This window comes from Varroa destructor, unplaced genomic scaffold (genome assembly GCF_002443255.2).
Source record: "Varroa destructor unplaced genomic scaffold, Vdes_3.0 BEIS01000001.1, whole genome shotgun sequence".
NCBI lineage: Eukaryota > Metazoa > Arthropoda > Arachnida > Mesostigmata > Varroidae > Varroa > Varroa destructor.
The window spans coordinates 69,282,460-69,297,789 of record NW_019211454.1 but is presented as its reverse complement, the minus strand read 5'-3'; the positions used below and the strand labels follow the sequence as shown (position 1 = coordinate 69,297,789).

General features: G+C 43.2%; 1 protein-coding gene across 2 annotated transcripts; it reads right to left on the bottom strand.

Moving 5' to 3' along the window:
- Positions 1-386: 386 nt before the first annotated feature.
- LOC111252913 (uncharacterized) lies at positions 387-14,182 on the bottom strand. 2 transcript variants are annotated; one of them, XM_022811578.2, is made up of 7 exons: positions 13,762-14,182; positions 11,995-12,140; positions 9,456-9,556; positions 8,988-9,049; positions 8,478-8,576; positions 2,024-2,164; positions 387-1,941 (listed from the first exon to the last, which is right to left on the bottom strand). In XM_022811578.2, exons 2-7 carry the CDS (start codon positions 12,114-12,116, stop codon positions 1,882-1,884), a joined length of 585 nt encoding a protein of 194 aa, XP_022667313.1. In that variant the 5' UTR covers positions 12,117-12,140; positions 13,762-14,182; the 3' UTR covers positions 387-1,881. The 2 variants fall into 2 exon arrangements, with proteins under 2 accessions (XP_022667313.1, XP_022667304.1); XM_022811569.2 differs by lacking the exon at positions 13,762-14,182 and adding an exon at positions 12,871-13,717.
- Between the last annotated feature and the right edge of the window lie 1,148 nt (positions 14,183-15,330).

The window sequence follows — 15,330 nt, the reverse complement described above, 5'->3', positions numbered from 1 at the left end:
AAAAACGGCCGCAAGGAGAGAGTTCAATCACCCAGACGGCGGCAACCAAGCGTATATTGCATTGCTCGTGATCGGCATCGACTAACGTGGCTTAACGGTAGGGGCTCGTGTTGGTTTTTTCAGTTCATAGGCTGTAGTCTAGCTCATACGAGACGGACATGTGATCGTGCTGATTTACGTACGTATCACTAGAAAACAGCATAATCTTTTGCCCTCAACTGAGGTGTGCGCCAATTAACCCACAAGTTCGAAGTTTATTAGTTCCTATAGTAATATTGTCGTATCGTACTTGGATAGGAAAAAAAAATAGTACTGAAAGTATAGATTTTCCACTGTTTGACAGCCACGGATACTAGCGCTTAACTAAGCAATGACGAGAGCAACAATATCAATCAACTCGTTTGTTTTATTCATTGACTGGTGAAAATATATAGTGATGGAAAGGATCTCAATGATTCTATGGAATCGTCAGCTTATAGCAACGATCATTCGTACAAAAGTCGTGAAAGCTCCTGTAGCAACGATGCTACAATATCATCACCGTCGTAGAAAGTTGTCCTAATTGACTTTATCCAATATAAATCGTCTAACTAAAATAACAGCCTATTCATGTTCATTGTTCATCCAAGTCTCGTGTAGCGCTATTAAGGGTAGGTAAAACTCGGCGACCAACTGCGGTCGATATGGACGATGCCGTCTATGAAGAATGGAAGAGCAAAGGGAACATTTTGTTCCATTTGATTTGGGCACTATTATAGATCACGATGAATTCTGGATGGGTCACTAAGATTGAGAATGAGAAACAACTATAGAATAGACTAGAGGAGAACCCTTGGACAGGGGCGTTGTGTCTGTGTGTATAGGGGGTCGGAGAGATGGCCAGATAAATTCACTCAGCACCAATAAATAGTATGGGACGAATTACTGTCCCATAATAGATAACTGAAAGAACGCACTTCATCACTAGTCTATCTGTGTCTTGTTTGAAGGATAACATATCCACTTCTCGCATGTTTAGGGTAATTTCTAATCCCTATGCCAATGAGAAGCGGACAAAAACACCCCACTATCAAAGGTGTTTCTGACGGTAGCCAACTACCTTGCGAATGTATATTAGTGAAGTCAATGTTACGATATTAACAGATGACGCTATAAATGCAATTTAAAAGAATAGAGAAATGCCCCTATAAGCTATGCTGGAACCACGTGTACATGCGAAGGTGCATTTAGGACAGGATCAACTCAAGCAGTGACAAGTAAGCTGCTATTATTGTGGGGTGTTACCATTTTACCGAATCATTAAAAGTTGTCACCAACAAGAGTAAATGTGCACATAAGCTTAGAAGATTAGGATCAAACATCATAAAATTAAACATATTACTATTTTTATAATGGCGGTATTTACAGAAGATAACAATATATCGAGAAGATCTGTCGAATATTGAAAAATCTTCAAAACATCGAAAAAAAAAAAATTTAAAAAAAAAACAGAAATGAGAATCCGAACGGAACGAAAGCAGATGTCTAACTGTATCGTTCTACTTAACACCGATTAGAAAACTCATCGTTGAGGGACAAAGAGCTAAAGTGTTTTCGATAGAAACGGATGTACAGGTAGTCTTGATATGAGCATCAAGGTGGCCGACTAAACCGGTTTAGCAGTCAGCCAAAGCAAAGCTTATTCTTCGGCATCTCTTGAGGACCGTTCACTTACGTCGAAGCAGACTGCCAAAGGCCAAAGTAAGGTCCATGTAAAGATTTTGAGAAGAACCTAAAAAAACCTTGGCTCCTTCCTGGGGGGTTGGGGTTGGCGGGGGCGGGGCGGGGTGGGGGTGGGGGGCTAGTTCCATAATTGTCGTTGATGTTGTTGTGGTTCTATTTTCAACCCTGGTGTTGGCGCGCTGTCGCTTGAGCCTTCTGGACCTGTGATGCTTGTGCAACCTGGAAAATCGTTGTAACACATTTATAAGTAGAAAGCTTTATTCATTGAAAAATACAACAATAATAGCAACAATAATAGTACCTGGGCAGCAGCGGCCTGCGCTTGTGCAGCAGTCGCCTGTGCCTGCGCAGCTTGGTTTGCTTGTGTCTGAGCTTGTTGGGCCAAGTATGCCTGATACGCCTGATAGGGGTAGGCTTGCGAAACAGAAGTCACAGGCTGACGCTGAAAAATTGTAAAATAAAGTAGGTTTATATTCATCTCTTTATAAATGTCGGCATCACAAGGACATCATTCTACTTTGATTGGGCTGGTCGCTTGTTTTTTTAGACAGTTTTAGACAGGAGTCATACCGACAGTAGATAACGTTAAGCAGAAAAATGTGCCAATAAAATATCCGTCATATTTTTAAACCAGCGAACAAATACGAAATTTCTATTAAGAACGTTAACTTCATAACCGGGTCCCGCGGAGAGATGACCGGCCTACAACTGAAAATACCTTTATCAGGTACTATTGCCGTATGTGCGATATAAATTACTAGAACTAAAAATAGAAGCAGACAAAGCTCACTTATTATTAAACATTTCCTTCTCTAAATTTTATTAAAACAGTAAGACAATCTATACATATCTGCAAAAAGAACAAATTAAAAATTTTTGTGAAATACGTGGTGTCATACAATTGCCTACCGATGCAGACCATTTTATATACTAAACTATAAATATTGATTTGAAACATCGTAGATATGTTTCAAAATCAGTTATTACTATCTACTCGATTCCGCAAGTCATGAACCAATCCCACTTCTCTAAAAAAACTTTGGTTAGTAACTTTTACGGCACTGACGTTAACATTGTAGTTTGTGATAGGGGATTTATACAGCTGGACTTTTTTCTACATTTTTAGGTTGAATAAAATGCCACTGATACATCGTTCGGATACTGTTAGCACGCCCATTCAACCATGGTATCGTTTTCTAATAAATACCTAATAAATACCCATAACAATAGTTCTCTCGGCTGTACCAAACTGTGGTATCAAAATACTGTGTGACACTTTACTGTGCTTTTCCTTATCACAATCACTAACAGAGCAAATCTATCTTGGGTGAACCGAGACCTTAAGCCACTGAACATGTGTTGACAAAAGGCACCGCCAATCCGCTCTCAATTACTCTTTAGAACTTTGCCCCTAACAGATGCGCCTTTAGGTTACGTTCGATAAAACGTGCTCCGGGAGCTATTGTTCCGAGAATTAAATAATGGCTTTAAGAGACGGGTGGGGTACGTGTGCATTTGGATGACTTCCACATGACTATGACAAGATCTCAATGGCATTCCCTAGAAAATGCAGGTTGCATTTGGACAGCGGTTCTTGGAGCCTTCAAAGCAATAGTCTGTGTCTGTCTGTCTATCTGTCTATCTGTCGAGGTCGAAAACTACTGAACGAAGACACCATAGAGGAGATGAGTTCAGCAGACCAACAGCTTTACAATAGGCCGCTAAAAATAAAAACACCCAATTTATGTGTCATCGGAGAATTATGTAATGCGGCGTAAAATTCGGTGCGGTCTAATACGGCCTTTCTCCAACCATGAATGTGTGCAGAGAGAGACCAGAGTGACGAAAATTTGCTTGTTTTTACATTCATGAGAAGAATATCACTCGTTTGCGGGCCTTCAATCTGACACGAAGAAAAGGTCGGCCACGAACCAATAACGTTTATCTGCTGACGCTTGTGTTGCTACTGGCAATTTGGCTACGACAATAACGTTTTTATCCTCGTTACGGCCATTAAATTGGGAAATGACTTCTGTTATAGTACTTTCTGCTGCTATCAAAGTGTGCTCGCTCAGCGATTCTAGATAAATTCGCACCCGCATTGATTTAGCTAAAATCATCACTGGCTGTTGTTCCGTATCTTATCTATGTTTATATTTACTGTTCTGCTGAGCTCTTCATCTTGAATGTTACTCTTAATTTATTTTATGCGTGCTGGTGATGGCAGTCGCAAAAACTTCTCAAATCTCCGCTTATTTTTTATCCTTTGGTCTAACAAGCATTGTATCGCAACGCGTAGTTCATCTGTCAGGTTTCGCATAGAGACAGCAAGCACAACATGAAAAGGTACCACAATGCTGTACACAGTCATGACGACGGAGTAGTTATTTTGGGTGATGCGAACCCCACCCGCGCCATCTTATGACACCTAGGTAGCACGCACGCCCAAACACTCTTTAACAAATGACAAGTTTCTACCCACCCTTGTCTAAACCGAAGTCAATCGACAGAGGGACCAGCGTTCGAGACATCGTTACTGCCGCTTTTTGGCAAAATTTCGCGCCCGCTACATATTTCTAGCGTGCATTTCACAAACTGCCAATTGTATTTCTAGCATCATGTGTTCCTCGTCGTTACTCCTTCACTAAAAACAGTTCAATTCATAGGAAAAAAATTAAAAGTATTGCAATTGTCCATTGTAATAAAAGAGCCAGTCAAGGAACGCTTCCGTTAGGACGAAGAGATGTTCACGGCAATTAGATCTGTGGCCTTATAGTTGGAGAATATGGCGCTGGGCGCAGACGAGTCGTTAGCGTGGCGCCTGTCTGATGATTAGCGAAATCAGGCGAGCAATCAGAAAGAACATCGGCTATGCCTTGCTTGCTTCAGACATCGAACAGGGAGGGCACAATAATGGTTTGTAGTCCCGATGATTCTGCTAAAAATCGCCTATCCCAACGAAACAAGAGTAGGAAAACAGGGAGCTAGAGCTTATACATACGGGTGATGCTTGCTTGCTTACTACGTTTCCACGTACGAACATCACTGTAATACTGAAAGGAAGTAACGTCTCGTAAAAATCTTTTCAGTAGTCTCTGACGTTCTCGCAGTCTATGGCCAGTGCGTTTCCGCTGCGCGTGTAGGACATGGAACGTGTCACCCGAATGGGTTTGTAAATGACTGCATAGTCGAATATACCGATTCATCTACATCGATGATTTGTTTGCCCGACTTTTCGTATGTTGGCCTTCTTAACGCCTCATTCATTTTTCGACAATTGGCCGTGGACGCTTACAGACCCTTCGACAACCAGCATGATTCAAATCTAAAGCAACAGACTGATCCGAACTGTTTGTGAATAGCTCGGAACACTGAAAAGGACAATGAGCACTGCTAGTAGAAACGAGAACCGCAAACAGTCGATAAGAGTGCTGGACATGCCAACAAGCTGGCTGAGAATTGTATGGGCATGACCCGGAGGCGTGAGAGGTCGGAAGGTCATGAAGGAAATCGAAAAGGAAGCTATGAAATATGGACACATTCTGTTCATGAACCAAATATCTGCTTTTGATCTGGTCTGGTATCAGCGAAAATTTGGCCGGGCGAGAACCTCTTTCACGACAGCAGTAATTATATTGCGGATTAGAAAATTATGTTGACTTGATTAAAAAGTCATATTACCTTTGATCTGGAAGTTCTCATTCATACACCCTACAGTACCTGTCAGCAAGAAATAAATCAGCTAAAACCGATTAAATATGATACAAAAATAGCAGTCAGTATAATGTGACGCAGCTAACGAGCCGATACAGACATTTTTTTGTACTATATACAGATACTTTTGTGCTGCCGCATACCTAAGTAATACTCTCTATCTGAAATCTCTCTCTCTATCTCTTTCTCTATCTGAAATGTAAACAATTATGCACGTTTTGTTATGTCAGTCAATGGCGAGCGATAGCTGTGGCGACCCGAAAGAGCTAACGACGGAAAAAGGCAACTTCCTTCCAACAGTCTGCCTAATGATCAGGTTAGCACTCAGTCATCTTCCAATGGTTGTACCTTAGTCGAGCCTAGACATTGTATAGTTTAACCTTAGCCAGGCTCGATAGCGAAGCGTATCAATGTGCCGTAACGATAGAATACATGATTGTTTAAATCCATTAATGACGGAACGTATAAACGCGGTTGAATGAAGACAAATAAAATGTGCCGTGGCAAGTTGGGTTCCAGCTGTGTGACACGGTTCCTGCATCATCCTAAATGCCTCGGTGCATGAATTCGACCCCAATGGGCCCTCGCAGCAATCGGCATTTTACCTTTCTAAGGAACTGACGAGCTTGGCCTCGAGCACATGTAGCATAATAGTAACATGGAACAACAATATTCGACACGTTTATAGCATTTGGCAGAAGAAAGCTAAATCGCTACTCAAAGAAAGTGAATGTGGCCTCTGTCTGACCCACTGACCCAGATCGAAACAGTCATCTGAAGATGGTCGACATCCATCATCAGCGTTAATACCATCAGCAACCTTATCCTTAACATCAATTTGAAAGCCATTAAGCTGCCGGCATTAAACGCTACCCGAAGGCCTCCTAACACCAACAGACAACCCATAGATAACACACGCCGATGATCGGGGCTCGCATTCCTCCTTGTAAAAACCGACATCAGTTTTGAGATTGCGTAACACTACAGCAAAAGCAACAACGACAACAACAATAACGCAGGCCATGGGACCAGAAAGAGACAGGGGACGAGATCCGTGGCCAGAGGCTTAAAGGAAAACATCGATTGGCCGTTAAGTCATTGTCCGGACAATGATCGGTGTCATGGTGGCGATCATAATCGAAAACGACACATCGCTCACTTGCTTAGTGCCAATAGACTCTTGGCCAATAGAAAATTGTAGAAGAACCTCGAACCATTAACAGACGTGAAAAATGGACAAGTACTGACATTTTAAGCAATCGATGTAGCCATCCAAAAAAACAATAGCAGAATTCGTTAAGGTCAGCCTGCGCATGTGTTTGTATCTTTGCGAAACGTTATTTGGGCGTATGCGACCGGAAGCAAATTCTCTAGCTTCTCCTGGCCAAAGACCGCACGGTTCGTTGAAGGAGTGCGTTATCATTCGTACCTGACTTGGCCGTTGCAATCTAATCTACAGCGAAAAATGTGATAGAGACGATAAAAACCACTCCGCTTATCCTTATGCGGAGACAAAGGTATAATTAGATTTTATATTCATAGTGGATCCAAAGTAATTTCCGCTCTATCATTTCGGTAATGACTTCTTCTATATTGTTACAAAAATGAGGCATGCAATTAAAAAGTATCTGAAGCACAATCGTGACATGTAGATGTTCGACGTCCGATTCGTGAGAGGCAATACCCATCAGATGCTAAATCTCTGCCAGCATGCCCCATCTCTCTATCAGAATCAGCCAATCCTGTTGTTCAAATTGTACATAGATGCCGGCATCATTCACTGTATTTCAGTCGTTTTCCTCCCTTCTCTCGAACAACGACGAGCAAATTGCCACCTCTGATCATCGGTTTGTTGGCGGGTCTACTTCAGTAAAATGATGGCCCTTAGCCATTCTTGTGATGGGCAAAACTGGGTCAGCGAGCAAAAACGCTAAACGGAAATTTTTTGTGTTCTTCTCTCCTTCGTAAGAGAGTTGCAAGCGGGGAAGCTCCACGCCCTAAGCAAATGATGGGAAATTCGCTTAGCAGAAAACGTTCTAAGGCAACAGTAACAAAGATTTAACAACATACAGCAACTAGATCTGGGTCCATGCACGAGTACGTTACTACTCGTTGTTGAACCTCGTTTTCGTGTCGTTAGTGCTCTTGTTGTTATTCTGTTTGTCGGCATTTTCCTCGCTCGCATCAGTTTTTCTTTTTGCTCAGTCTACCGGTTAAAAAAGTCCACGGAGTCAGCCCGAGGGACTGAAAGCTGTCTGTCTTCCCGTCTGAGTTAACATAGTTGCGCGAGCGGGATGATATCTGCGCGAGAAGGTGCCTTTCGATAATGCGGTGGAATAGAACGTAGTAACAGTTAATACGGGACAGCAAATCAAGCGGCTTGAATGTAGCAACAGGCTTACACAGAAAGAAAGATGGCTGTCGTGCTCGTCGACATTTTCGTTGAGAAGTTAACGAAGCATCTGACAGCTGGACGAAGACGAAGTTACAGCAACGAAACGAACTGCAACTTGTTGTCAGATGGGGTGGAGTGATTGAAAAGTTCACGAAATAAGTAGACAGAAACGCATAGGAACAAAAGGGAGAGATGGCAAATGTCTACTCAGGGCTCATTCTTGACACTCATCGTTCTACCAGGCCATTTACAGACGTCGTCCTTTTTCTCCAAGCAGTCACGTTAGGAACGAGCGTCAGCTCATTTCCGTTCTCACTTCAGTCCAAACGAGTGGCGTGGATATTGCGTGACTAAGTATTGTTGGCAACAGTGCTTTCACTTTAGATACAATCAAAATGAAGTTATTTTTTTTTCTTGCACCCGATGAACGTGTAACTTCAATGGAGATACAAAAACGTTACGCTTTCAGAAAAGTAAGATCAGCCCTATGTATGATGTTGTAGGATAACGTGAAATATATGCGATGGGTTTTATATGGATTCACAGATGGGTTTACCACTCGTATAGTTCTCTACTAGCCAATAGCTATTGTCCAGGGTGTATGTAAATCGAAACATTAAACGTTACAAACACAAACAGCACTTACGTGAGAAGCGGCAGCCGTGGGATCAGCTGACACGGGTTGTCCATAGCGAATGGCAGCATTATCCAACATTGTCATTATGTCATAAAACTCCTTCGGCACCTATTTGGATTTAAATAGTATATATAGCATAGTAAACATTTTGAGACAGTTGAAATTATTGTAAGAGTTAGTATTAGATCTTTATCCACAGCTAACCTTGAGACATTATTTAAAACCTAATTTAGTTCATATTTAATATGATGTTTTAAACAAAACGTTGGCGAGCAAGCATGCTACTGCCGACCCCTGGCCTTTATCGTCATCACGTTTAAGGATTAACGATTTTCAACGATTGGCCAAAAAGTTCCCGTTAGGTAAAACTTCAAAATTAGACAAGAGATGAATGATGGAATTCATAGGTACTAGAAGCCCGATCTAAGGACGCTTTCAAGGCTTCATTCAACAAAGTTAAAGAACTTGAGTGAGACGAAGGTTAACAATTATATCATTAACAGTATCTTCAACTCGTACCTGCTCTCCTCCAAGACCTGCAACACCCTCGTACCCAGTCCTTTTGGCGAAGCCCAACATTCCTAAAACAAATTAACAGTGAATAAGTGTCCTAACAAAGCGCTAATTCGTATTCAGAGATCTATGAAAGCTTAGATTTCAAACACACATTACGATACAACGCAAAAGGCCGGTGGTAACGAAGAAAAAATGCACGGATGTACAAAGCGTACACGGTTGATAATGAACAAAAAGACAAAACAAAACAGTGTTTCCAGAGGACATCGACCCAGGTGCGCGACGCGGACCATAACAATAATCTTAGTTACGCTGGCAAAGAAGCGTACTCAATCCGACGCATCTACACAGATTGGGGATTACTAGCAACTGCTGACGGTAACCATTTAAAGTTACGTCATTGAAAACTTTACTTTTACGTAGGTCTATAATGGTGATTATATTAAATATTGTTTGTGTGCCGTATCTCACCAGGCAGAGATGAAACGACGCCGGGAACCATTCGCACGAGTGACACAACGCCGGTTGCTACAAGAAATGGAACTACGACAGAGTTTACAATCGGTTCGAACCTATATTACAAATAAAAATTGCATCAACTTAACGTTCAAGTTACCAGGCTTAACTGTACGGTATAAGTCATCTCCAATCGATCTGTTCGCAAGTGTCATTTATTTGTGCCGTTGTGTTTCAATAAACTTCGAAATTAATAGAATGTTGAAAGGACGCTTTCAATTCTGAGTCGAAAATAAAATACTGCTACATTGGCCGCGCGAAATCAGATGTGCATAAGAAACGAGCCAAGGCTATGTTTTCAGTGTTCTGAAGATGATAATTCAACTGAAACGTAATCAGATGAAGAGTCTAGCTGGCAAACATTTTGAAGATTTCAATATATATTGAATCATCGATGATCTGTATCCGCTGCTGTGTTTGCTGATTTCGGTGCCACTACAAGGAATGGTATATTTATTTAGTCGGAGCGTTCTTCGTTCTGTGACACCAAACGACCGCATCTCTATATCATATTCTCAATTTAATGGGCACACGCGTGAGTACGCGTTCATGTCTTGAGCAACGCTATTCACAGGTCTGCCTACTTTTTTTCTTGCGAATTGTGAACTTATTGATCGTAAGTTAGAGAGTCCTAGGGCTAGAAATGATCGAAGTCTAGACAGTCGACATGTTCACTTTGGGAACTACGACTTGAAACGTGTAACAAATTTTAAGCGCAGTTTAACTTTTTTCGAAACGGTATTGTATAGGTTTCGAAAGTTCAGGCACATGCGCTTTAGAAGCAAACAGTAACTTGCAAATGAGAGCTAGTATGACAAGTTCTAATTGCGGCTTAAAGCACAGTCGAGGATGCTCTTCGTTATCTTCCTTTGACAATTCTACTTCACTTTTTTTTACGTAGATTAGTCGAATTTATAATAAGAAACATTTTTATGAAACTCGTACTAATATACTAGACAGGGTAATTTTTGTTGGTAGTACCAATTTTATAGAGGCGCGTTGCATAGCTGAAAAAAACTTCAGGTCGACGTATACGGTTCTATGAAAACCAACGTCGTCGTGTTTGCGATCACGTCACCTAACGGAAACGACTCAATCAACGTACTGGATCAGCCTCTAGCCGATTTTTGACGTCTGACAGGTTCTACCAGCCTATGACTGTCAGGGCTTTAGCTTGATTTTAGTGATTATAATTAGTTTGAAGTCCGAGTATTATTATTACTTCAAGTTTAATAATCATGGTGTTAGCTAAAAATGTGTATCACATTTATACCGAACGCTTTAAGCCTGTGAATTGGTGAAGCCATATCGGCGCCGTGCGACAATGTGCAAAATAAGAGCTTCGCAGCGGCAGCCATCTTGCTTGCCTTCACCAAAAGCTTGAAGAGATGACGACTTTTTTGTCACTGTCCTCTCCTTTTGGGGCTCGTTTAGTTTCGAGGCGAAGGAACGGGACGGATGGACGGTACAACCACAAACGAAAACCAACGACAGCGGTAGCGGCCGCAAAATCATCACTACAGTCAAGCGAGAAGTGACTTCTCGAAATCGGGAGCATCGGGCCAATGACATTTTGACACCGAAAGTCGCCGTAGTTGTCTTCATCATCATCGAGAAAAACGAGCGGAACGAGGGCGGGGGTTGAACGGGACGCGGAGAGACGAAACGAAAACACCGAGGATTTACTACGAAAACTGATTACGGCTACAGCCGTCGTTGTGGATGGCCGCAGCGGCAAATTCTGCTACGGAGATGATCGCAGCCGCAGCGGCGGCGGCGGCGGCGGCGGCGGCGGTACGAAAAGCGTTCATCGTTTTTAGACGAAGTTTAAAGCCCATTCGCAATGTCGGCAAAATCATCAGTGCGCGCCATCACTGATATTAGCGCCACCCATATTTTAGGCATTTTAAGTGATGACCTTATTTAGCTGACGGCCATAGTAGGAAGGGAGCAAGAAAAACAATCCGAAAATTCGCCCATTCCTCAACGCTTTGTGCGCTGCGCAGATACACAAAACGAGCGCAGAAAGCGCGATTGTTTAGCACGTAGTCACTTATATCTGGGGATTACATAAAACTAAGAGACAAAAAAAAGTGGGTTTCAAACGATAAATGTGACCCTTGAAGCTGTTCCAATGTACACATAGTAGTTATTTAGTAGGCGTTTTTTCGAGTATTAACAAAATTATAGGAAGTAGAAAGTAAGAACTAGTAGAAGTCTGTTTACTGTAAATAAAAAGCTTCAGAGGGCTTTTTTAGTCGCGTGATAAAATGCGAGTATCAATAGACGCCTGTTTCCAACTGGCACATGTAACGGTACTGCTAAATATCCATGTGTACGATAAGAGGTCTCACGTAAACTAGCAAAAGTTCGAATACGTTTCATGTGTCGTAATTGAAACTGTTCAAATGTTTCCCATTTGTCAATTGTCTGTCCGGCCCTAGTAGACCGGTGAAGATTTCTGTTGGTATAGGTACTGGGTGCCATCTCTTACCTGCCAAGCATTGAGGCCCTTCCGGTGATAAGTGATTTGTCCTCTTTTTTGGTATCAACAGGCACTGATAATACGCAGTGTAGCATCACCACACAGGCGATAAGCTTAAGGATCGCGCGCATTTCGATATTTGTTGATGACGTGACCTAAACGACATCGCGCAGGCGCGATGCCCAATCGTGAACAAAGCATTATCATCATTAATGGTATCCTCTGAATATAAGTTGTACTTAACGATATATTTCTCTATCTAGCGTACTCGTTCCTACTTTTCTGATTTCTGAAGTGGAAACAAAGCTGTTTCTTTATATTCATCAGTACCACTCTAGTTAGGTGAAACACTCTAGCAGGCAACACAAGAAAGACCAGCAACGGGGAGTGGAAATGTTGTAGAGAAATAATTCGAATCAGTGTCTTCGGAAGAGCTAGAAAGCTTCGCGCTTTCTGTCTCAGTATTTGTTGGACCTGCACCAGGGGACAGCAGTATCTGCTCGCGGTTTTAACGAAACGTACGATGCAAGAAAGTGAAAGCTGAATATTCTAGCAAGAAGAACACGCACGAGCATCTAGTGAGGTGACGGGCCTACCCCCCGCTGTCGATGTTTGTCGCCAACGCCGGTTTGTTTGGGGTGCATTTCTCGCACCCGAGAAAGGACTAGTAGAAAAAACGGAAGAACGAATAACCGAAAAAGAAAGGCATACCGATCGATTCGGACCTATAGGTAAGGCACCCGCCAGTTTGAGTGCACACTTTGATTCTGCTCGCTGCCATTGGCATAAAAGATGGCGAGTTGTTGGTTGTCAAATATGTATACAAGTGCTGTTAGTCGACAGGAACACGCAATGTTTGTAAAAAGGTACACAGGTGCCAATTACCATTCGACAATGAAAGCCAGCTTACGCTAGCCACTTGTTGTTACAGGCGTAGCGTCGTTCCTATTTTGTTCACTCGGCCGGTACCTCTGAAGAGTTACTACATAGATCGCACATCTTTCTATCGAAGATCCCAGGGTAAGATTTGTTTTCGTTCCTTCTAGGTCTGCTTTTGGGGTGAAAAGTTGAGATAGCTTAAAAATCAGCTGTGTAAGGATAACGATCTCACATCACGGAGTTGCAAATTCGTCGTTAGACAGGAAAAAATAACCATCTGGGTTCGATGTGATTAGCTTAAATCACATCAAATTAGTATTTAAGGGAACTAGAAGATCAACATAACCATTTGCGTCATTGCAGATGTGGTCGTTCAATGAAAGATCGAATGTTCAACGAATCTAACGGAGATCTCTAATCAGGAAGATGAGTGATCTTACGCAGGTCTACGAAAATGCTCTGCTGTTTACGTGACAAATAGGGAAAGAAATTTATCTCTGTCTAGCGTTAGACGATGAAAAAAACTGATAGAGCAGCGTGGAAGGACAGAGAAAAACTATTTTGATTATGCTCATATCCGTATTTATCACGTGCTGGAGATCGTTACGAGACGCACTCTGGTAAGCACAAACGCACAGCGTATCCGATACGAGAGTTTCTATCACATGACACTGAACAGAAGTGCGCCGCGTTATTACTTCAGGGTGCACTCGTCGCTGTGGGATATGATGTTGTGAAGCTTGCACGATTTCGAAAACTAGGTAGATGAATGGATGCAGTTGCTGTTACAGGCGGTAGGGAAAAAAAGTCATATGTGGGAGGAACGGGGCAGATGGGGGCGTTTCACCATCGTCATTGTCAGCATAAGCTTTATGACAATTGTTGGCGGCACCATACCTTAAAGCAGAAGGAATAACGAAGATTTGTGCGCAGTCTCGATTTCTGAGAGCGGCTGTTCGTCTCTGTGAGTTGTACGCTTGTTCGATGCGCGCCTACCGCTAGTCCTGTCACGGTGGAAAAAAAGAGTTGAAGCCTCGAGCCACGCGACAGTTGCTTTTAAAGCACACACAGAGCCCAACAATAGCGATGGGTTCACGATCGCGAGTGACGATGGGTGATGGCAGAATGGGGCAAGAAGGGAAAGGGCGTCACTTCAATGCATACTCAGGGGAAAGAAGAAGAAGAAGACGAAGTCGACGAAGATGAAAAGATGTTCCCAGCTGGTATGGGGAGAGGGCGTTGGGTGAGAAAGAAAAAGACGGGTCGGCCGAGAGCCAGATCTTACGACCAGCTCGGCCGGCCGGCCGGCCGGCTGGCCATCTACGCACCAGCGCTAGTGAACAGGCGCTGCTGGCTAACAGAGAGAATTTGGGCGGGTACTAGAGCTGTCAGTGGCGACTTTGCTGTTACTTCTGGCGCTGCGGCTTATCCTATTGGTGTTTGTAAGTACCTGTAAGCGCTTCTTGTATGGTGTGATTCTTGGTGCTCGCGTGTGTGTGCGCGTGTTTGTATACGCGCTCGTGTCTTCGTGGAAGAGAACGAGCGAGAGGGCGAGGTTGCAGTGGCGCTTGATTTCACCGTTAGCGCTGGGCGACGGCGTTCCGGTAAAGAATGCTCTGTCGAGAAATCCAGACACGGCAGAGAAAGGATATGCGATCTTGATGGAAAAATGTGCCCATCGTTCCAGGGGCGATGTGGGTTGCTGCTCATGATGATGCTGCCGGTCGTTGGTGGTGCTGTGGTCGCCGTCGAGGTGCGCAGCTGGTATTGATGTTACTAGTGGCTTTAACCGAATTCCAGAGCGCGGCGCCGCCATGCGGACATGCCATCGCTGCCAGTCCTCAGTTCTGTATACTTGTGGGTAAGTGAGTGTGAATGTATGTATACTTCTTTGTGGAGTCACATAGATACGAAGCAGGAGGAAGCTGGAGTAGTACTGACAGCGGCAGCCCTTCAACGCAATGAACGAACGCTTCCCGTACGATTCGCAGCTGTGCGGCTCCAGCCGCTTCGCAACCACCGAAGTGTACATGCAGTCAGTCAACGGAATCGTTTTCATCGAGAAGCGTTCTCTCACAGGAGCAGCCAGAATTTACGGAGAGCGTCGGCGAACGACGCCACCATCGGCATGGGGATAAAAATGCCGATCTAGAAGAAGATGAAGTCGCTGGAGTGACCTAGAAGCGACAATGGCAAAGCAAAAAGCCGTCGGATCAAGCAGTAGACGGTAGGACGCATATAGACAGACAGGTAAACTTGCTTCAAACAGGCAGGCAGGCGGCAGGTAAACTGACAATAACAAAAAAAGAAGAAGGATGGACGAAGAGATCTCTAGCGCAAGGGAGAACGTGTCAGGGTAAAGTGATGCGAGTCTCTTTCAAGAGGAATCAAGCGAGGATCGGGTAATTAACGGCAAGGTGCAAGCTTCTACAGAAACAGAGGCATTGGCAAGATATATATATGTAT

Coding starts and splice junctions, on each gene's coding strand:
- LOC111252913 (XM_022811569.2), bottom strand. Junction 9,557..11,994: donor AGGGCCTCAATGCTTGGCAG/GTAAGAGATGGC, acceptor TTTGTAATATAG/GTTCGAACCGATTGTAAACT. Junction 8,577..8,987: donor CAGGTCTTGGAGGAGAGCAG/GTACGAGTTGAA, acceptor AAATCCAAATAG/GTGCCGAAGGAGTTTTATGA.